Source organism: Empidonax traillii, unplaced genomic scaffold (genome assembly GCF_003031625.1).
Source record: "Empidonax traillii isolate 1590-97213 ecotype Southwest subspecies unplaced genomic scaffold, ASM303162v1 scaffold816:size509043, whole genome shotgun sequence".
In the NCBI taxonomy this organism is placed as follows: Eukaryota; Metazoa; Chordata; class Aves; order Passeriformes; family Tyrannidae; genus Empidonax; species Empidonax traillii.
The window spans coordinates 297958-320349 of NW_020956009.1; the positions used below are offsets into that span (position 1 = coordinate 297958).

Below are 22392 nucleotides of genomic sequence, written 5' to 3' on the forward strand. Positions count from 1 at the left end.
GGAAGGTGGGTATGGGGAACCCCAGGGGATGCCGTGACTCCAGCTCAGCCCAGGCTGCTCCATGGGATGCAGCCACGAGGCCCGAGTGTCTGCACCGAGCCCCCCCACACCGGCAGGGAGATGGCAAGGTGGGTGGGGGATGTTGGGGTGGTCTTGGCAATGAGCCAGGCATCTGCAGAGAATGCTCTGGGCCCACGCCTGGTGTCAGCCCCGGCAGCTGTGCCCACGTCCCCTCGGCTCATTCCCCACTCGGGAGTCCCTGTACCTTCCCCAGCAGCCGCAGTGGCGTCTCAGAAAGAGGAAGCGTCACCACCGACGTCCCCCCACCGGCGTCCGGGGGCTATTTTGGGTCTGGAGAAAAGCGGAAGGCAGGGGGGGAGCGATGCCCCACAGCACATGGGAGACAGTGGTGGATGGGGAAGGAGGAACCCCCCCACTCCCACCTGTGGGACTGGGAAAGAGGATTTGTCTCACCTGAAGCATAAAAGGGCTTTTTTGGGGTGACTTGGGCAACAGGGGATCCCCTGCTCTGCTCTGTGCAGCTGCTGGCACAGGGAGCAATGGCAGTTCCCCAAGGAAAGGCTGGGGATATAACCACCAGTGGGGGTTGATTCTGATGTGGAGATTCAGATGGACAGATGGAAGGAAGGAGGGGTGGACAATGGGTGGATGGATGGATGGATGGATGGATGGAGGGATGGATGGAGGGATGGAGGGATGGATGCACGGATGGACAGATGGAGGGATGAACAGACAGATAGATGCATGAATGGACAGATAGATTGACAGACAGGGTATTGCTGCACCCACACTCTGATGAAGGCCATCCAGCTGTGTTCTCTCCCCATTGCATCCCCCAGGTGATGCTGCACCCCTCGTGTCAGCCCAGGCCAGGGCCGAGGGGTGGGACATGCCAGGGGTCCAATGGGAACGGGGGACACTGTCCTGGGAGGAACAGGCAGGGCTGAGGGCTGGCCGTGGGCCATCGGCACTGCATCTGGGCACCCATCTGCAGAGCAGAGATAGCCCCACCGACCGCCCCTCCTGCACGGGGGATGCTCCGTTAGCGCCTGGGAATCGCGGAGGGCCGGGAAAAGGGCGATAGGGCTCTATCAGCCGGCGCAGGCTCGCTCCCCGCTCCCGCCGGGGCGGATGCCACTGGCGTATGGAGCAGGAGCCCGGAGCGGATCCGAAAGCTCCACTGGGCCCCTTCCAGCCGCAGGGAGGAGCGGCGGGGGAGCAGAGCCCAGTGGCTGTGCACGGGCAGGGAAATCTAGGTCAGGGCTTGCTTTAAAAGGGGGCACCGAGCCCAGATGGCGGCGGCTTCCAGCGAAGCCACGGAGCAGCAGCGCCTGCCTGAGCCCAGCGCGGACACCGGGAACCGGCAACTGAGGAATGTCGGTACTGACCGGAGCATCCCCATCCCGCGGCCGGGGGCGCCCACGGGTGCCGCTTTCCCGTCTGCGTGGCCCTACACGCAATTCCTTGCTTTGCTGGGAAACAGTTTTTTGTAGCTTTGGCTCTGCCAGAGCTGGAAAACAACGCGGTGCCCGGGGACATGCGCGTTCCAGAGACAAGGATACCCGGGCACAGGGAGATGCCACTCACATCACAAATGACACACCCCCCCGCCTTCCCGGAGGGAAGTTGGTCCCTTCCCTCCCCTCCGCCTCCACACTCCTGGAAGGGCATCAGCGAAGGGAACTGGCCCCAGGCCTGACATTTCAGCTTTCGCCAGCAAATGGCCAAAAAAAAAAGTCCCAACCGAGCGAAAATCCCGGCGGCAGCAAAAGGGGAACTGGGGGGACATGGAGGGTGAAGAACTGTGATTGTCAGGGAGAGAAAACGCCTCTGCAGACATTCTGCCTCCGAAGAGCTGCAGCATATCTGAAAGAAATGAATCCTCATATAAAGGATTTTATTTTCCCCCCCTCCCCAAGCGCATGATCACTCTGCACTTCCCAACACCCTTCAAGAGCTTGGGAGGAGGAATGACCAAGTTGGCAGCATGATGCATTTAATTAAAAGCCAGCGCCTGAAGGTAGAGGGAAATCAGCCGCTGGAGCAGTGGAGGCTGGAGCTCTCTTTGGAGGGCAATCCTGTGAGGCACAGCCTGATCCCTGGCTATTCAGGGAGGTTGGACCTGGCAGTGGGCTTTGTGCCTGGCAGAGCTGGCAGAGGCCACAGCAGTCCCTGCAAGCCGCAGCCCTCCCGGCTCCTCCTGCCGCAGCCACCTCTCAGGGCCAGATTTTCAGGAATCTGGGCTCTGGTGAGCTCGGAAAAATCCAGATTTTTCACATGGGCTCAGCACTTGGCCATTCCCTGGGTTTCCACTGAGCTCAGCTTCGAAATGAAATGTGTGCCGAAGCTCCAAACTTCGCAATAACCCCTCAAAATAAACCCCCAATAAAAAGTTGAGCTGCTAAAGGGCTCCCTGTCCTTTCCAGGCCAACTAGCCAAGCAGCCAGATGTTGGTCATGTGCTGAGCTCCAGGAAGGGCATTTCCAGGAGCACTTGCGGGTGCAGTCCCTCTGCTCGGGTGGCCGAGGTGCTGATGGAAAGGGCTCTGACAAATTCCATTTCCCCATCTATATTCGCTTCCCTTTTCACGCCTCACCCTGGGCAACCCAAAGAGACCGAAGGGAAAAGTCTCTGAAAATGAAACAACACCCCAACTCAGTGGGGTTTTCAGCGAGGGAGGGGTTGCAAAACAAATGGAAGTGGAGCAACCCAGGGCTTCCCCGTGCCCAGGCGCAGGTCTCAAACACACGTGGAATCACAGCTGTGCTGCCAGGGAGTTTGGGCTCCTGCTCCACTCCCATCCCCTCCAAGGGGAATGTCACCTGTGCTGAGCTCTGCCTGCAGCAGGGACAGGCCAGACACCCCCTCTCCTGCCACTGCTTCTCCTTCTGTTCTGCTGCAGGTGGCACCGGGGCTGGGGCAGGCAGGGCAGTCACCAGAACTCCATGGTGGTGCTGCCCGGTGCCTCGGTGTCCCATGCCAGTGTCCCGGTACCCCATCCCGGTGTCCTGGTATCCCATCCCGGTATCCCATGCCGGTGCTGCCCAGTGTCCCGGTACCCCATCCTGGTGTCCTGGTATCCCATCCCGGTATCCCATGCCGGTGCTGCCCAGTGTCCCGGTACCCCATCCCGGTGTCCCGGTATCCCATCCCGGTATCCCATGCCGGTGCTGCCTAGTGTCCCGGTATCCCATGCCGGTATCCCATGCCGGTATCCCATGCCGGTGCTGCCCCCTGCCCTCCGGCCGCGCTCACGGCACGGCCGGCCCCGCCCGGCCGCGATGCCCCCCTGCCGTGACGTCACCGCCCGCCCGTGTCCGGTGTGGTGGGGGGGGATACACAGACACACACACAGACACACAGACACACAGACACACAGACACACAGACAGACACACACACACACACACACACACGCGTGTGTCACCGTCGCCGTGGCGACGCGGCGGGTGACGCGGCCGTGCCCGCGGCCCTCCCCGGAACGGGCGGGCGGCGCGCGCTGAGCGCGTCACCGGGGGCGGCGGCGGCGGCGGCGGCGGGGACGGGCCCGGGGCGCTGCCATGGAGAGCGCGAACCAGGGTACGGCCCGTGGGGGCGAGAGGAGCGGGGGTGTGGGGGGTTGCCGAGCTCCGGGACACGGTGGCCTTGTGCCGGCGGTGGGGGGGTTGGGGGGGTGGTTGTCCCGGGGGCGGGAGGTGCCGCTGCCGTGATGGGGCCGGGCGCGTCCCCGGCGGACGGAGCGGCCCCGGGGATGGGCAGAGGCCGGGGGGTCGCTCCTCCGGCGCCAGGCTCGTTCCTCAACCCCCCCCCCCCCCCCCCCCCCCCCCCCCCCCCCCCCCCCCCCCCCCCCCCCCCCCCCCCCCCCCCCCCCCCCCCCCCCCCCCCCCCCCCCCCCCCCCCCCCCGACTCGTTTCCCCCCTCCACGGGACTCGTCCTCACCCCCGGGTGCCGGGCCCGCGGAATGCCCGCGGTGCCGCCGTGGATTCCGGGGGATGCCCGTGCAGGAAACTCCGCGGGAGGTCTCTCGGGTCTCTCTTCCCCTTTTTCCTCCCCTCCTCTCGGCCCTTTCCTCGCAGCCCTCCCGTCCCGCCGCCCCCCCCTGCTTTGCATTTCGCGCCGACCGCTCATTCAGTGCCCTCTGCTCCTTGTCTGCGACAGATATCAACCTTAACTCTCCCAACAAAGGTCTGCTGGCCGATGCCATGACAGATGTCCCCGTGGATAACGCGGCCCGGAGCGCTGCGCCCGAGGGATTGACCCTGGCCGAGGAGGAGGAGCTGAGATCCGAGCTTGCCAAGGTGAGGGTTTGTCCCACTTGTGTTCTGCTGGGAAGGAACAAACAGGAGCCACAGGAGCGGCGTTGGTTGTTTTGTTTGGTTGGTTTTCTGTTTTTTTCTTTGTTTTGTTGTTGGTTTTTTTTTTGGGTTTTAATTTTTGCAGTGTTACCTTTGGGTCTCTCAGCCAATTGTTAAAAGGCACAAAGCTGGCAGGTACTTCAAACGCTGTGGTGTGATGTTTGCTTTTTCCCAGAACAGCCTAATTTAGGGCTTGAAGGAAACAGGGCTTGAAAAGCTCACGGCTTTTGATGCCGTGCGCTTGGTGGAGGCTTTTAGCTCCATTTGAAGGAGGAAAACACTTTAGGCAAACGCTATGCAAAAGAAACACGTTTTTCCTTAGGAAGCTGACACAGTGGAACACTTAATATGCCTTTTTCCTACCTCTTTCTCTCAGATATTTACTGCACTTTACAGTCACCCAAAATAGTTGCCAAAATGCTTTCAAGGAGCTGGGATTTCGTCCTGTAATACTCCAAAGTCTAAGCACTTTTTTGGGTCTAAAGGTCGGTTTATAATTTCTATCTGAAACGTGGCTGAAGAGAATTGCAGCTCGCTCTTTCTCGTTCTTTTCCTTCATTTGAGACTCTCATGGTGGTTCTTTGATTTGCATATTTTGGCAAGGGAGGACTTTGCTGCTCTGGGTGGTCACGCAGAGCTTGGTGAGCTGCAGTTTTAAGTAGAAATTAACCCTCTCTGCCTTTAAACATCTCCAGAGTGCTTTGGAAGTGTTGTAAGAGAGATCTCTGCAGAAAAACTCTTTGCTTTGACGACATCAGAGGAAAAGAATCATAAGATAAAACCTTGATTCATAAGGTTTGGCAGCTGAGTTGTGTCTGCTGTTGAAATTACAGCACAAGGCATGGGCTCTGTTCATCTCTGTGCCACTAAGTCACCACTCCAGTGACTTGTATGGATGTTTTCCCAGTTGAAGTTTGATCTGTAAGCCTCCCACGTTGATTTGAATTGCTCTGCGTGCACCTGACGTTCTTCCCCATTTTCAAAATTCGTGTTAATGACTTGGTTTAATTTCCGGGATTTTACTAAACTGTGACTTAAGGCAAACCTCTGCCTCTCTCTAAGGTTGAAGAAGAAATTGGTACTCTCAGGCAAGTTCTGGCAGCTAAAGAGAGGCACTGTGGAGAGCTGAAGAGGAAGCTGGGTCTGACTCCCTTGGATGGGTTAAAACAAAACCTGTCCAAAAGCTGGCACGATGTCCAAGTCTCCAACGCGTAAGTGTTGCTTGTGATGCACACGTGTTTAAATAGCACTGTGTATGACGCTTCCCAGCAGTGTATTTCAGAGCTCTCCCAAGTGGGTGGAAGCTTCTCCTCTGTTGGGAATAAAGAGTAAAAGGCACTTAAAAAAAAACCAAAACATTGCTGTTTTATGTCTATGGAAACGGAATTTTTGCATGTGTGATCTGCATAAATTGTCGCTGGATGCTCTTTCCCGTGGTGTTAGAGATCTGGATCATCACTTAAACAGTCCAATTTGCCCATTTCTGCCCATCTGAGGCAGAGGCAGCTGCTGCCTTGTTCTGAACTCAGGCTCAAAGGGAAGTGCAAGGAGTTTCGCAGCTGTGCTGCACAGGGCTAATTCAGAGCATTTCCTGGGTCAGACAGGCTGAATTAAAAGCCTGCACTTCCTAGAAGACAATTCTGTGAGATTAGTGTGCAATTGCCAGAGTCATTTCTGCCTAAAGAAGGTGTGAAGTGAGACTGACTGTCCCTGAACAGTGTTAAGGGTACGGTCACTGCTGTGCTTGACGGACCCAAAAGTACAGTCCAAGAGGTAAGTCTGACCCTGCAGTGGGTGTCAAGGACTCTGAGTGCCCATGGAGGCATCATTCAGGCCAAAAAGTCTCCTCTTAATTTAACTGGGATTTGGAGTTACTGACAGTGGTACTGCAGAGCAGATCATTGAGCTGTTCATCTCGCTGTTTATTCTTTCCCTTTTCCTCATCTTCCCTCCTCCATCCCTGCCCCATTTCTGTTATTCCTTTGTCACTGAAATCTGTGTCATTGTCTCCTAAAAAAAAATGAATATTAAAGTTATATTCATTAACACTTTCTGTTTCTAGTTATGTGAAAACATCTGAGAAACTTGGAGAGTGGAATGACAAAGTGACACAGTCTGACTTGTGAGTGCCTCGGGCTCCTCAGCATCGCCTCCTCCCTGCCTTCCCTGATTTGTGCTGCTCCTTGTTCTCTCAGGCATCAGAGGGCTTGGTTGGGAGCTGGAGGCCTGGTGAAGCAGCATTGTTACTTCCAGCATGCCTGGCTTCCAGCTAGAAACATCCCTCAGTTGCAGAGGAGATGAGTAAATGTTACTGCCATCGGCTCTCTCATGGTCTTGCTGCTTCAGAAGAAAAATTCCAATCAGTTACCAGACCACATTTTATCTTAAAAAAAAAAAAAAAAGAGAGGGGACGAAAATTTAACCACAGTTTCCCTTCAGCTGGTAATTGGTAGGTCACTGTGTTGTTATCAGATGTCTTATTAGTGAACCTCTATCTTCACTGTGAAACTGTTTCTCTTCTCATCATCAGATGTGGTAGGAATCGGTTTGGCTATTTCTGTGTGGCCACCTGGGAGGGAAGGGGCTGGAGGTGTTTCCCTGTAGCTGTAAAGTGTGTTCATGAGCTTCTGAATCTCCTGCATGGATGTGGGAACCTTTTCCTGATGTCAGCACTAGAAAGCCATGAATTGTAGTCTTTGCTGTATATCCGAGCAGGTGACAAGTGCAGACAAAGAGCATCTGGCTACTCCTGCCTCTGGAATATATTCTCTAATTATATTAGACCCCTGTTCCTGTTAGACATGAATCACTGATTCCTGCTGCATAGCTGAACCTAAGGGGGCCCTTTTAATGTTTCCTGCACTGAAGTTTCTCTCTCTCTGTTGAAGGAGATGGTGATTTAGCTAAGAGGAAGATGTGGATTGGGAGCATCCCATCATTAGGCAAAGTGGCACTGGTCTAGTTGGGGTGATGTGAACTGCCTGTGATATCTCACCTCCTCTGAGCTGTCTGAGCTGGGAGCAGCCACATTCTGTAGTGCTTGTGTGTGTTTTCTGCCCCCAATGTTAGTTCTCTAAGGTACTGCTGTGAGTAGAGAAACATGATTTCTAAATATTAGAAAACAAAAGTTTTAAGTGTTTTTCCAGGTCATGCTGTGTTGGTAAAATAGAGCTTTGCGTGTGGCAGTCAGATTTTTTTTTTGGCCCTGAGCTCAGCTCACTGCTCTGTGCTTTTAATACAGAGCTACCACAGCATGTAGGAAGGGAGCAGAAGATGCAAAGTCTTTCAATTCCTGACACCTTCTGAACTGCAGGCTTTGTTTCTTTGTGCTCAGTGTTTGAACATGCTTATATAAAAGAATCTGGGGCTTAGGTGTCTCCCTGCCTCTCAAACAGCTCTTTTGCTCCTGGCTGTAACAGAGAGGCTGAGGCTGTTGTCAGAGAAGCAAAGCCCTTGATACTGCAAGTGGAAAGAGTCACTAATAATGGGGAAAGTGTCAAAAGAAGCATCTGCAGTGAATCCTGGTGCTGCCTCTAACCTCCATTGTGTTTGTAGATATCTTTCAGCCAGCAGCACACTGGAGGACTGGAATGAAAAATTAACTCAATCAGAAGCGTGAGTGTCTTAACCTTCAGCATTAACAAATGCCTTCCTGACAGTGCTGCCACTAACATGCTGTGCCCCTTCTCTCAGTCCTCTGCTTTCACTAGATCTATTTAGACATTTATCTTTCCCAGCTTTCACTTTTTTTAACCCAATAAATGCCTCTTCTGGGAGCGGGAGCTTTCCTCCAAGCCAGCATTCAAACGATTTCATTGCAGTCCAAGTGATACTTTACAAATTCCTGCCTGCCCCCAGGAACTGGCTGAAACCACTGGGTAGCTGAGACCTTTTGTTTTTTTCTCTGCTGTGGTACCTGCTGAGGACAGATAGAGCTGTAGTGTCCAGGGCAGCTCTTCTGGCACGTTGGGGCCACAAATGCACTCAACCAGCTTAAACCTCACAGCTGTTCTACTCCAGTTGTTGACTGCAAAGCTCTTTTGGCCATGTTTTTATCAAGAGCCTGAAATTAAATTCTCATCTGGACTAAATTTTGGAAGGATATTGTGGAAGTTGGCCTTTGTCCTTCTCGCTGTGCCTTTCCCACAGTATGTAGGGCAATCCCTTGCAGTGCTGCAGTGGGAGCAGGTGGGTCGTGTCGCTGTTTTCTGAGCTGATTTAAACCATGGTAAGGTAGGTCTTAAGCGTGAGCCAGCTTTTCCTGCTCTCTGGAGAGGGTATGAGATGCAGTCCTTGAAGATGGCTGGTTTTCAGCAGAGTGTGTGAATAGACAGTTTTCTCCCTGAGATGGTTCAAAGAGGAGCAGAGATAAAAAGTAGGAGTAGCAGAAAAAACTTTCAAGTATGCAGCTCTACTTTCAACATTCCCTTGGTGTCTTCTAGATTAAGAAGCTGTAAACTGTCACTATTTCCCTTGCTAAGTAGAATGACCTTGGTTTTTATGCTTGCTGACAGTGTGGCTGACTCCAGGGGTGTTTAATCAGAGTTCCTCCCTGGGTGTGCCTGCTGGAATAGAAACCTTCTGGTTGTCTCTGTTTCCTTGTACTTCATAAGCACCAGAAATGCGGCGGAAACAGTATTTTTGTGGAGCACTCAGGGCCTGAATAGCTGAGGCAGGTTAGTTTTCCTGCTTGCTTTGGCACTGGGCGGTGACAGTCGGTGCTGGCAAGGCAGAGGCTGATTGAAATGGAGAGGTGAGGGGGATTGAAAGGTGAGATTCCAGCAGTGCCTCAGATATCGATCAGAATTTCTGCATCTCAGTCCAGAGTTCAGCAAGTGCTTAAAGAGGCAAGTTCAAGAAGCCCAAGGATGAGGTTTTATTCATAAGTTTTGGGGGGGTCTTATGCAAATGAATCCTCTTCCCTGTTTTCAGGGCTGCTCTGCATCGTGACTAACAGGGCTCCTGACTGAACTGGGAATGGGCCTAACTCCCAACCTTACAGTGCTTTTTGTGTGCTGTGGAATTTCATGGCAGTGGCAATTCCTGGCACAGACAGGGCAAAAACCATCCCAGCCTGTTCCTAGATCCCCTTTTACTGTAGCCAGGACATGGAATGGATAAAGAAGGATTTGTGGGGGCAGGTCTTGCTCTTCCCTGTCAGGGGTTTATAGGAGAGGGATGCAGTGAAATGTTGAAATACCGGGGGATGAATAGCACAGGGCAGAGATCGTTTCTGCAGCTTATGCTGCAGCCAATTGCCTGTTAGTAAAGCAGGGTATTAACCAGAGCTTAAATTTATTACTCCCAGATTTGGATTATTCCATTGTGCTTTGTGCTGGTGCTAAGGGAAGAAAGGGAGTGCTTGTGAATTTAAACCCGGTGGAAAACCTGGCCACGGTGCTTGCAGGAGAAGAGTTGCAACTTCTGGGTCAGGGCTGGGCGTAGTTGAGTTGCATTAAAGTCTTGTATAAGCTGATCCCTGGCTGTCACAGATGCAGCTCCACATGTGTGGCTGGTGGCAGTTCTGGGTTAGAGCTGCTCATCCCCCCTGTGCCTCCCTGGCTCTGCCTCCTTGCCTGGCAGTGGAGAGGTGTGCACGTGTGTGTGGGAGCTGTGGATGCAGGACTAGGCTGGCCATCTGATCCAGCTGCTGCTTTTTTGTTCTTCCAAGTTTATATTTAATGCAGGCAGTTTCCTTGATCTGGATTGCTCCGTGCCAGCACAAACAGTTGGGCTGGAGGAAGGAGCACACTGGGGCAGGAGCAGCAGCCCCCGGAGTGCTCCACCGTCGGTTCTATTAGAAATTTTGCTGTCAGGTGTGGAAAATACAGCTGGAAGGCCTCTGGTCTTTATCTGCTGAGGCTGGACATAATACCTGGAAGCTTGCAGCGTGTGCATGGTGTGATGGTGTCCCCTTGGGGCTGTGAAGCCTTCCCCAGTGCTGAGCTCTGAGTGCCAAACAGACCTGGAGTCAGCACTGCATACTTGGGTGAGCACGAGGTCTTCCACATTTGTTAGGCAGCTGTAAATCAAATCCCATGACAGGGCTCAGCCAGGGAGGAGCCTGGCTGCTGAAGGCAGGGATTGAGATCCTTCTCAGGCACAGTGATTGCAGTTGGGTAAGAACAAGCAGCACTGATGCTGATCAATTCACTCCTAAATTGTCCTGAGGCACAGAACATTGCGCTGTGGAGAGGCAGGGTTGAGGCCACACTCAGGTTCTTCTGGATTCACTGAATTCAAGAGGAATTTGTCTGAAAAATAAGTAGATTATAGGAATTGTCTTTCAGGAGCAGGAAGAGGGAAGGAAGAGCTGATGCAGTTTTGCCCTGCTCTGCATAAGTCTCGTTTACATTCATTTTTCATAAATACTTGGCTGTGGTTCTTAAAAAAAAACCCAACAAACCATCATGTTGCAGTTGGAATTGCTCGAATCCAGTTCAGGTGGTGTGGTGCTGTCCATGCACTTCTGTCTGGAGAGAAGGAGCTGTGAGGAAGTCAGCTGTCACCATGGTGTGTGTAGCCAGGGGAGCTCAGGCATGAGGGAACTTTAGGCTGTTTATGATGCCCTTCTCCTAAATGCCCTCATCAGGCAAAAAAAATAATCTCAAGCTGAAATATTTGGAATAAGAAAACGTTGAACTTGTTTTCCAGCCTGGGTATTTTCTTTGTAGTTTCAAGAGTGACATAAATCTAGATGTTAATCACCAACTGGGGAATAGTTTAGAGAGAAATCAGTTGATGAAAGTGGCTCAAAGAATCTTTGTTCCAGAGATTAGTCTCATCTGAGGGAAACAAAGGTTCTCAAGTGTCTGTCTTCTCCATCTCGGGTATAAGCTCAAATAATCAGCTGACAAATACAACCTGTCAGACTTCTTACCTACTGTGGTTAATGGTAACTGATAGGAAATTTCTCTACCAATTTATTTCTAAGCTGCAGTCGTAGAGATAATGCTGATTCCTGTGTTTCTTTTCCACGTGGTGATGCTGGTCTTGCCTCTTGCTGCTTTCCCCCAAAACCTAACACAACAACAAATGCTGTAACTTCCTCAAGGCTGCGAGGATAGTGTGGAATAGGTCCCTAGACTTATTTTCTCAAGGAGTCCAAAAGATATTGGGCTACAGTGCTGTGGTGTTAGAGCTTCCACGTGGAAAGTTGGTTTTGCTTTGCTTTTTTTTTTTGCAAATGTTTTGTGTCACATTTAAGAACGTATGGTCGAAGTGGTAAAGCGAGCGTATGGAAATGGTAATCCTGCACTTCCTGCTTTTTTAAAAACTTCAAATGTTTGAATATGTGCAAGTCTGGAAGTGGCTCTTTCAGTGAAGTCAGTGCAGCTCACTAATCTTGCTTCTTTGCTTTAATACGGGGTCCTTTTTCAAAACCGGGGGGACACTTTCAGATCCGACCCGGTAGTTTCAATTTATGATGTTTTTTTCTACTTAGTTACAAGAAGACCCAGGAAACCCTTTCCCAGGCGGGACAGAAGACTTCAGCAGCCCTTTCCAATGTAGGTTCTGTTATCAGCAGGAAGCTTGGTGACATGAGGTAAGATTTCGGGTCTGCACTCCAGTGCTTTGATCTTGGTTTCAAACAGGAATGAGACTTTAGACAATGACCAGGCTTATTTTCATTTTTCTGCTTAGTTGGCAGCACACTGCTTTTGATGTACTACTCCCTGGTGTGTGGCCCTGTGTATTGTAGTTGAGAACAGATTAAACACTTATTGAAGAGTTATTGGTGGTATAAAGCCTGTTCTAAGGCATTTAAGTTTGATTTGGTTTAGGAGAACTGACTGAACATTTTTAGAAGCCTTCCCCCTTCTACTATCAGATAGTTTCTCTGCATATTTTATGTCATATGTACAAAACTAGTCTTAAAGTTTCCCTTTTCCATTCCTTACTGGATTATGGAGGTGTGTTTTCTCAGTATTATTTTTTCAGATTAGAGAGGGGTCATCCCTCCTGTACTCTGTCATGATTTAAACCAGGGCAAAGTCTGGATGCTGCATTCCATGTGGTTTCCAGCCCCGTGTGTTGACATTCTGTGGAAAAGGGCAGCATGTCTTCCAGGCACAGTTACATCGTGTTGGTTGGAAAATACCACTTGATTCAGAAGATTATGACGACATTAAAAACTTTATGCTGTGGGTGGTGGTTATCTCGGTTCATCTTAAGCGGATGACCACTGAAGCAACCACAGACTTAAACCTCTCCAAATTGGGAAGAGAGGCTGGTTCCCCTTGGCTGAGGTTCTTGCTCCGTGAGATTCTCAGCGGTGCCAAGTTCAAAGCTCAGCTTGGTGATTTACCTGCTCTTCAGAACTTTAAACTAGAGATTGCTTCCCCACTAATGGCAGCATCCAGGTTTTCCATTAAAAATCCCTTGACCGTGTTTTCTTGGATTTGAGAGTTAATTCTGAACATACAGCCTGTCAGGGTTAATCAGGAAGGATTCTTAGAGCTTGTATTTAAGGTGCTGTATCAGACCTTGGATTGAATGGGTAGCTGTCATTCTTTGTAGGGAATTTCCAATTCCACTGTGGCTGGGAGTACCCGAGTGGTAAGAACTTGTTGGCCTCTGATCACATAGTACTGATTTATTCTGGTTCTGTCCTCAATGAGTTGGTTACTGTGTTCCTGGAGGGTATTTTTTGGTGTTTTCAGTAGCTCACATCTAAATTTGGCAGAGGACTAGCTGGCTCCTTACCCTTTCCAGCATTCAAGTTGTAACTTTTCTTTCCTGGAAACTCCCTAGTCTGGTGGAAGAAGAGATTTTTATGCAATCACAGCAGATTGCAGATACTGGCAACAAGATGTGCCAAACTGATAAGTAAATTTGGTGCCTGGCTTCTGCAGCCTGGCCAGGCTGTTGCAGCAAAGGGATGGGAACGGTGCTTTTTTTGGGACCAAAGGGGGAACTCCTGAACCAGTTTTGCCATCAGCAGGAGCTGTTTTGACAGGCTTGGTCCTGCCTGTTTCCTTTTAGTTGGGAGAATGCAGGTCATGCAGCTGCAGAGATGTTTGTGCCATCCCAGGAGCAGATGACAGAGGGAGGGAGGGGACTCCAGAGTGCTCTCCTGGTGACAGAGCTGGCCTGGCACAGTCACTGTGAAAACTGTGGCCCTGTAATCAGCTGGCCTAGGAATGAGCCAGGCCTTTGCAGCAATGGTTTTGCACAGCATCAGTCACCAAATTAAACATCTGCATTCCTTTTTATAGCTACTACCTTGGGTGAGGTGTTATGAAATAGAGGCAGCCTCTGTCTTGGGAATCCCTGCCAAAGTTATTTCAGCAGGATTTGTGTTTGTGGCCCTGTGGGGGAACACAGTAATGATTTTTTTTTAAGACTTTCACTTCTTCTCTGCATATATAAACAGACTTCTGTCTCCTGTGCTGCATCCAAGTCTTCCTGTTTCTGATCCTGAACGAGGTTTAACTCTGAGCATAAGTTTTTGCAGGAACTGTCCCACTTTTCACCCTTGCCAGGTGAAACTCTGGTGTTCTGATATGTGATCAGAGCTGACTGGGAGTGAAGTCTGTTGTATTGCTGTGCTCACTGCTCTGAACGAGAGGGATGATTTCTGTTCCCAGACAATCTCCGTTACAGAGAGAGATGTAGCCTACACTGTAGTCTACACTGCAACCTCCATTACTGTACTCTGGTTTTTTTTTCCCCTCTACCACTACAAATTCACTTGTAAAGCAAGTTTATTTTCCAGCACTGGAAGTGTTGAGATAACAGAAGGGATTTCCTTGTTTAGTCAGCCTTCAGTGGTTGATAAATGCAAGGAAGGCGTGATGAATGGGGCAGAGCCTCGGATACACCGAGGGCGTGGGCGTAATTCCATTAAAAATGCTCTTATATACAAGTGACGTGCCCCTGGGTTAAATCTTTAGGGTTGCTGTATTCTGGTCAAAATAATTTTAAATGTTCTGGTTGTGGATTGTAAAGAGACCCTGTGAAGTTCACGTTGTAACCGTGTGCTTGCTGCATTAATGCTCTATTGGGTTGAGGGGTGAAAATCTACCTTAGTGGGTGGGATTTTTTTTCAAATCTTGGCCAATTCAGCCTTTTCTGTTATCTCCACCTACAGTTAAAAAGTAAATTGGCTTTTAGACATTCTGTTCCTGCATTTTACTGATTCTAGTAAACTGCAAAAATTGGAGTGCTTTTGTTGCTTTGTGGGTTTGTGTCCACCAATGCACTTCACGTTGTCTGATGAACTTTGCTGCTGTATGTAATGCTACAAGCGAATTCATTATGAAATTTTAGCCTGATCCCAAAAGTACCTGCAAATTCCTGAATCAATGCAAACTTGAAATCCTTGTGGAAGGAGGAAAAGGGTTACTGGGAGGTGCAGGCCAAGATACTGAACGAGCGAACCAGTGCTTGTGGTATTGCTTACAGAGCAGCTTGGTGCATGGATGTGTTATCTGTGTTGTTCTCCTTTAAGCAACAGTAAGTAGAAAGTTAATTTATTTCACATGCAAAGGCAGCATTTCAAGGAGTCTGCCCTGCCAAAGAGCTGACTTGGATGCACAGGGAAATGAAACCACAAAGCCCAAATGTCTTCGCTCTGGCTGTCAGGAAAAACCCTTGTACTCCTTGCCAAGTACTTCACATCCAGCTTGCCATGACTGCTTCCTGCAGAGACAAAAGTTATGTTTAAGTGGAATAAAACCTTGCTCTGGCAGGAGAAGCTCCTTTAGAGCATCCTGGTAATCCTACTAATAGAGGTAGAAAACCCTGGTCTGTTCTTCTGAGATGCTACTGCACTGCAGAACCCCAGCCTAAAAATGGGCAACCAGGTTATGGGGTAAATATGATATACCTCTAATCTCATCTTTATTAGGCTGCAGTGCATTTGTTCTCTGAGCTGTAACTTTGAGATTTGCAGGCTTGGCGAGATAACGTGCAGGTATCCATTGCAGGCTGCCCTTAGACAAGTTCTCATCAGAAGTCCAAGCAGTGCTGTCTTTGTATGAGAGACCACGGGGGGATTTAGGGGAAGGAGGTATCTCTGCCAATTTAGCTGGTGCTTGGTAAAACCTTCAGTTTAGAAAAAAAAATGCTTAAAACAAACAATGGAAAGCAATGGATAGGAATAGGAAAAATGTTTTGTTTTGCTGTTGCACACCCACTCCTTCCCCTCCCCAGCACCCTGGCTCTAAGTTACTGGAGGTGCTGTTATTGCTCTTTGAAAAACATCTTTGCTTGCCTTGAGTCAATGAAAAGCTTTGGTTTTTTTGCTTGCTTCTGTGATTTATTTGAGAGGTTTTCTCCTGAGTAGTTGGCTTTGCTGTCCCATGATTCTGTGACCGTGTCCCTGCCTTTAGTGTTTAGTTCTGCACAAGTTTCTGACTGTTGCTTCCCTTTTCTCTCTGCTGCCCCGTGGCCTCTCCCAGGGCTCACTCCATCTCGCATTCCCTTAGGTAAGATACTCTTCAAGGCTCTAAAAGAGCATTTGTTTCTGTGCCTGGCCCTTGCAGACCTTAAAGGGGAAGCTGGTTATTTAAGCCTCGCCTACACTTTTGACACAGATTGAGAAATCTGCCCCAAACCAACGCCCTGGGACTGACTTTTGTATCGCAGTTGCGGTTAAATACTTACTGTCCTGTATCTGAAAACTAAATTCTGGGCTGCAGCTGTTAAATAAGGGGAGAGAAGGCTGGCTTTTACCACTTGGGTTGTCCACAGCAGCCTGTGTGTGGACAGTGAGTGCTTCAGCCCCTGGGGTTGCTCTGCTTTTGCACGGTGTCACAGTGTGAAATTGTCATTAACTTTTCCCTCCTTATTCCAAATGCTTCCGAGCAGCAGTTACTCCATTCGCCACTCCATAAGTATGCCAGCCATGAGGTAACGTGGGGCTGGGGGGTGGTACAGCTGCCTCCATTGCTGCTGGGGGTTTTGTTCTGACTTGTACAACTGATTCTCTTCTTGAGCAGACCCTGCTCCAAGCATGGATGAACCACAGCCTGCAGTTTGACTGTTTTGGGGGGGTTTACTTGGTATCTCTTATGGTTAATTAGCACAAGCGTTGCGCCTGTACCAAAGTCTGATTGAAATTCGCGGCTTTCAGGGGTCCCCGAAGGGCAGGATTACAGTTCTCTCACAATGTACAACATGGCCATTGCTAATGCCAAGATGAATCCTAACTGGAACCCTCTGCCTCCAGCCTGGGAGCTCAGTGCCCTTCTCAGCCTGCCCTCGTGGTGCCTTAGGTGGTGATCTCCTTGCAGGGGAAACGACTGCCAGGGCTGGACAAGGCCCACAGAAACTCTCCTCTGTTCATTCTCATTCCAGATCAAGGGAGGTTATTTTATGGCTGCAAATATAAAGCGATTCCTTGGAACAAAAATAACTTGAGATGAGACGAGTCATCTCCCAGCGCTCCTGCAGCCTGGCCCGGGGGAGCAGCGCTATGAGTAATTGCCTGGTCTGGAGGCTCAGTACAGAGCTCTCCCTGAAATCCTTCGCCAGAGAAGCAGCTTGTTGGCTTGTCAAACAACTGACCTGGTTTTCTTTGCTAGAAATATGAAATGCTCTGATTAATTTATTACACTGTGGTTTTCGTGAGCATTTCCTGATGCGAATGATCGCTCCTGTATGAAATAAAACTGCTGATAGGTGCAGGCACATGGCTCCTCCTCTTCCCCCCCACGGGATGTGATGTGGGAAGCTGAAGCCTTTGTTTTAAACGCTTCTCAGCTTTCCCTTTCCATTATTTAAAACAGAATGTTTTTAGTTGGAGGCCTTGTAAAACTAGGAGCTGATTTCTTCTCTGCTTACCGTGCCTTGATTCCCCAGCGAACTAGGACTTGTTTCCCTCAAGATTCTAGCTTGAGCAATTGAGCGGATTGCACGTGGTATAAATGTTTTCCTCCAGAGTTTGTATGTGGTGTTCTTGCCTGGTGTGCCCGAGAGATTTGTGCCAAAGGCTGTGAGGAGCTGGAAGTGTTTTGGGTAGTGGTGTCACTGCAGGGGAACAGCCACAGAGCCCGGTCACGCCGTGCCATTTGATATGGTTGAGAACTAACTTGCCTTGATTTGTTGTTTTGATTTTTTTTTTTTCTTTCTTCAAGGAATTCTGCAACCTTCAAGTCCTTTGAAGATAGAGTTGGGACCATAAAGGTAACAGTCTGCTTTGTCCTGTAAACACACAGTGTGAAGCCTTGTGCAGAAACTTTAATTTCTGCAATGTTTTTCTTGTAGACTAGTATTCGGGCAAATGGCCTCTCAGATATGTGAAGTCTTGGCTACAGTAGGTGACCTCGACAAGGGGGAATTGACTTGGTATTCCCAGTGCTGCTTTCTTGTTATCCTCACCCTCTCCTCTCCTTCCAGAACAGAGTGGTGGGCAGCAGGGAAAACAGCACTGACGGCCTGCACTCCCCCTCGGGAGCTGGGGACAAGTCTCCACAAGACAACGCTCCCTTCTAGGCCTGGATGTGGCTTTGCACGGCTGTGCACAACTGGAAGAGCCCCCTCCCTCCCAAACCTTCACCACAGCAAACAACATGCCGATCCAAGAAGGGGCTGAGAGCCAGTCAGGAGAGATCCATCCTTCATTCATAGACACTGCTGCTGGATCCGAGTCAAATAAAGAGAATGCAAAGTTTTGTACACAAATAATATTTTACACTAAAGTTTGTAGATTAAATGTATCACTGCTGTCCTTTTGGGAGAGCGTGTAAGCTGGAGTTTCCTTAAAGCAGTTCAGAAATGCCACTGCTATAGATAAAAACAGTTTTCCCTTGTCTGACATCGCTTGGAGCAGATCATGGCCCTGAGAAGCACGAGGAGGGCAGTTACTGGAGAAGCCAAATGAATGCTAAAGCACCTTAGCTTTAGCTTTTGGCTCCATTTTCTGTGTGGGCCATGCAGCTACTCTGGATGCTCCCAGGCTTCTCCCGTTACTGTTTTCTCTGGCTCTCATTGGAGCAGTCTGGTAAACGGGGTAAACAGTTGATTTTTTTTTTTTTTTTCTGGGCTCCCAAAAGGGAAACTTCACTTAGCAGCTGCCTCGTTGTTACACTAACGCTCTAGCTTTAACAAAACTAAGAATCTTTATTTTTAAATGCAATGAACTTTAAAGAAATAAAGCTTAAAAACAGACAAAAAAAAATACAAACAAACAAAAAAAAAGAGCTTTGGCATCATATTAGGGCGATGCTCCCTTGGACTCTGAAGCTGAATTGCAAGCCTTACATCACTTACGCTTTACTTGTTTATGATTTGTTTTCTGTAGAGAAGACTGCAAGGTTTCTAAAGCTGGTTGTTGAGCACTGGAGTTTTGCATCATGCAGTCATAGCAGCATGCTTATAAAGCCAGTTCTTGTGTTTAAATTCAGTGGTGCACTCTGTTTGCCGAGTGTATGAAACTTGCTTCTCCCTTCTCAGCTTATTGCCTTCGTTCTCGGAGGAGGAATTTCTGGAGGCTGGAATATGGATACCATTGGAGGGACTCTGCTCTCCGAGGGCTCCTCCAGCTGGTACATCTGGCTGTGATTGGATGGGTTTCTCAGTTGAAAGCCCCAGCTCTAATTTTGGTTTACATAACTGGCAGAGAGTCACGGAGCTCACCCAGTCCCCCCAGGGGCTGGACGTTTTGCTCTTTTGATGTCCAGCTTCATTGCTCAGGAGCTGATAAATTCCAAGTTTTTTCTAGAGGCCTGATCTTATTCTAGTGCCTCCACATAGAAATACCTAGAGTGAGCAAATCTGTGCCTTAGAGGCGAAGTGGGACTTACTCAGGTCTTTAGACTTATGTACATATCTGGGTAGTTTTAGTGGTTTATCACCCGGGAGGGACTGAACCGTCTCTGACCCTTTAGAGAAGCAAGTTTTGACACTGATTTGATTAATCTCCGTTTCCCCCCACCCCTGCTCTCCTCCCTCTGCAGACCTGGGGATGAAATGTTAGTGGGCAGATGTACTAGGCCATAGGTGGAGTGTAGAGTGTCGTTCACTGGCGCTCCTTGTTTGACTGGAACTGGCCTCCCTGCGAGGAACGGAGCCAGTAAAACGGGGACTGCGGGAGCTTGGGTATGGAACTGTTCCTCTTTAAGATAAAGATTGAGGAAACTTGTCAATAAAGGATTCCTTTGGGAGAAAAGGGGGTGAATGTCTTTGTCTTCTTCTGTCTAACAGCACCGGACTCCACTCTTGGGCGCTTGTTATGAACTTGTCAGGTAAATACCAACTGCCTGCAGCAGCCCGAGGCAACAAACAACTGAAACATTCCTTCCTATCCCTCTGGCTCGTTGTCTGTCAGCTCTCCAGATGCTTTCTCATAAAGGAATGCACTAAATAATATTTGCAGTCTGATGTTTCCTTTTCAAGATGCAGGACATGGTTCCCAAGCTGTTTCCTGAGCCATGCCTGTGCCCTGGGCTGGGGAGCTCCAAGCTCCATCACCTCTCTCCCTTTGCCACCGGTGCCACACGTGAACCTCGAGCTTCCTCGAGCTGGGAGTGTGGGACTGCAGTCCCAGCAGTAACCTTGGCAGTGGGAGCTGAGCCTGGAGAAGCTTTGAATGTGGAAGGAAAAGCTGCAGCTGTGGTGCTGGCGCAGCTTCCCGGCGTGATACCTCAGGGAATCCGTCGCCTCCATGGAAGCTCTGGCAGTCAAGCAGCACGGCACAGAGGGAGCAGTGGATGGATGGCTGGGAGAGCTGGGAGCTGCTCTCTCTCAACTTTAAAAGGCCAGTGGAGAGCAGGCAACTAGGTTGTGAGAGAGGCCAGCAGAGATCCTCAGTGTGCTGCTTTCAGAGAAAGGATGCCTGGCTAGGCTTGAGGCACCTGCTTGGTGGTGAGGGCTTGGGTTTGGTTTTGTGGGGCGTTGGTTTGTTTGTTTTGAAGGTTGGGGATCTTTTTCCTGCCTGACTTCGGTAGGCAAAACTACATCTCTGCAACTGGGGTGAAGAGCAGAGGGGTTGGTACGAGACCTGATCCTGGAGAAGAGATGCTGCTGGGAGTGCCCGGGCTGCAGAGCTGGGGCTGTGAGAGCCACAGGGGCTCAGGGTTGTTTTCCACCTCCCCAGTCCCTTCCAGCAAGGAATCTCGGGTGTTTTGCAGGAATTATAATCAAACCTTTCCTTCCTGGTTACAAGCCTGGCAGGGTTTCTGTCACTTCCTGGCTTCAAAGTGTGTTCCTGGCAGCTCTTGTGGGTGCAAACCCCTGTGTTCCTTCATGGCCGGGAAGGAAAGGAGAGCTTGGGAAAGTTCACTGCAGGGCACTGGAATTCCTAAGCCATCAAAAGGAAACCTCCATCACTGTAAATGGGAGGGTAAGCACCTGTGCCCAAAGATGGGACAACTTGGGCGGAGGAGCGTGAGGTGCAGGTGCATCATCCAGAGCGTCAAAGGTGGGGGGAAGCTGGATTGCTCCATCCCACAAAGTGAGAACAAGCAGATAAATAGCAGAATCAAAAGGTAACCAATTGCAAAGAACTGGAAGGAGACACTTTTCCCTGCCGGCACTATGTCCCGACCCTCAGCCTAAACTGCAACCAACATTTTTTAAGGAATGTGACATTTAGGCTTGTGAGAGGGATCCAGAGGGATCCTGTGCTCTATCCTGTGCTCCAGCGTGATCCTGGAGCTGGGCTGGGGATGGAGCTGGATGGAGCAGGAGAGGGCATGGGTGTGTGATTGTTGGCGATGACTCCGTTGGCAAATGGGATCCATCATCGCTCATTTCTTAAAAATGTGAGTCAGAAGCAGCAGACGGGAAAGGCCTTTAGGGCTGCACCGAGAGGCCACAAATGCCAGCAGGGCCATGCTGGAGCTATGGGAGGGATAACTGGAATGAGTGTCCCTGCAGTGGCACTGAGGTCACCTGCTCTGGCATGCACTGGATGGGTGGAAGTCAGGCTTTTACCCAACACTGGGAAACAGCCACCTTCCCTGGGGAACAGCCAGGAGCACCAGGAAACTTGAGCAACTGGGAAGAACAGACTCAGGAGCTTAAAAAACCCTGTTTTGCTCTAATTGTAAGTGTTCATTTGTTCAATAAAGGGAACTGTCTCTGTGCTGAGCTCCTGGTGCCCACAAGGGCCGGTGGGGTGGCAGGATGGGACCCTCTGGAGCAGGGCAGGGGTTGAAGGTGCTGCCCAAACCGCATATAGAACTAGGGATGTGTGAGCGGGCAGCAGGCTGAGCATCTGTACAGCATCACAGAGGCAGTGAACCCCCAGGCCTGCGGCACACGGGAGATGTGCTGGGGATGTCCCCTGTGCCACTGCAGCCCCTGACCCCACCGGAGCCCCTGTGCCTGTGCCCCCAGCCCCACAAATCCCCGTGCCACAGCCCCCCGACCCTGTACCGCCATCACCGGCCCATGTGGTGAGTCACAGCCCCCTGTCCCTGTGTCACAGCCCCCAGTCCGTGTGTTACAGAGCACGATTCCAGGGCCGCTGTAATCCCCAGTCCCACCGCAGCCCCCGGTCCCTGTGCCAACAGCTCCCAGGCCTTTGTAGGGCAGGCCCTGCCCCCGGTCCCTGTACCACGGCTCCTGGTCCCTGTACCACGGCTCCTGGTCCCTATGCCGCCGTGGCTCCCGATTCTACCGCACTCCCGGTATCGCCGTCCCTGCCCGGGCGCGGTAGCGGAGTGTGAAGTGCAGCGAGGAAGCAGTTCTCATACAGCTCCCTGGTGGTCTAGTGGTTAGGATTCGGCGCTCTCACCGCCGCGGCCCGGGTTCGATTCCCGGTCAGGGAAGTTTCCTTTTTCCGCGTTAATTCCGCTTTTACACATTCTCCCCCCCACACCCTACCGGGATAACCCCGTGCGCGCTCCCGATCTCCCTTTCACCCCCCTCATCGTGCGCGGGGCCGCGGCCTCGTGCCCGCGCCCGGCGGGGGCGCTGCGTGCCGGGCAGGGGGGGAGGGTGGGCAGGGCGCATGCGCAGTGCGACGGCCCCGCCCCCTGCCGTGGCCGGGTCCCGGTCGGTGTCTGGCGGCGGCATCGGGCGCTGAGGGCGGAGCGCGCGCGGCCGCCGCGACCGGGCCCCCCGCG

The 22392-nt window shown here is 50.7% G+C and overlaps 1 protein-coding gene and 1 non-coding gene across 15 annotated transcripts; both read left to right on the plus strand.

Annotated features, from left to right (window-relative positions):
• Positions 1–3484: 3484 nt before the first annotated feature.
• Positions 3485–19490, plus strand: TPD52L2 (TPD52 like 2). Of its 14 annotated transcripts, XM_027901814.1 has the most exons (11): positions 3485–3599; positions 4179–4318; positions 5438–5586; positions 6438–6497; positions 7931–7990; positions 11820–11921; positions 15781–15807; positions 16190–16231; positions 17458–17506; positions 17588–17636; positions 17720–17835. In XM_027901814.1, the coding sequence occupies exons 1-10, from the start codon at positions 3581–3583 to the stop codon at positions 17621–17623; spliced, it is 684 nt and encodes a 227-aa protein (XP_027757615.1). In that variant the 5' UTR covers positions 3485–3580; the 3' UTR covers positions 17624–17636; positions 17720–17835. The 14 variants fall into 14 exon arrangements, with proteins under 14 accessions (XP_027757615.1, XP_027757622.1, XP_027757611.1 ...); XM_027901810.1 differs by lacking the exon at positions 17588–17636 and having other exon boundaries at positions 3486–3599; positions 17720–19490; XM_027901817.1 differs by lacking the exon at positions 7931–7990 and having other exon boundaries at positions 3486–3599; positions 17720–19490.
• A 2533-nt stretch (positions 19491–22023) lies between these two features.
• Positions 22024–22095, plus strand: TRNAE-CUC. The gene has a single exon. It is a non-coding gene; the product is annotated as a tRNA-Glu (tRNA).
• The last annotated feature ends 297 nt before the right edge of the window (positions 22096–22392 follow it).

What these genes read in the sequence shown, in the direction of transcription:
- TPD52L2 (XM_027901810.1), top strand. An exon ending in TGAGATCCGAGCTTGCCAAG is followed by an intron (nt 4,319 to 5,437) that starts GTGAGGGTTTGT and finishes CCTCTCTCTAAG; the next exon opens with GTTGAAGAAGAAATTGGTAC. An exon ending in ATAGAGTTGGGACCATAAAG is followed by an intron (nt 17,507 to 17,719) that starts GTAACAGTCTGC and finishes CTCTCCTTCCAG; the next exon opens with AACAGAGTGGTGGGCAGCAG.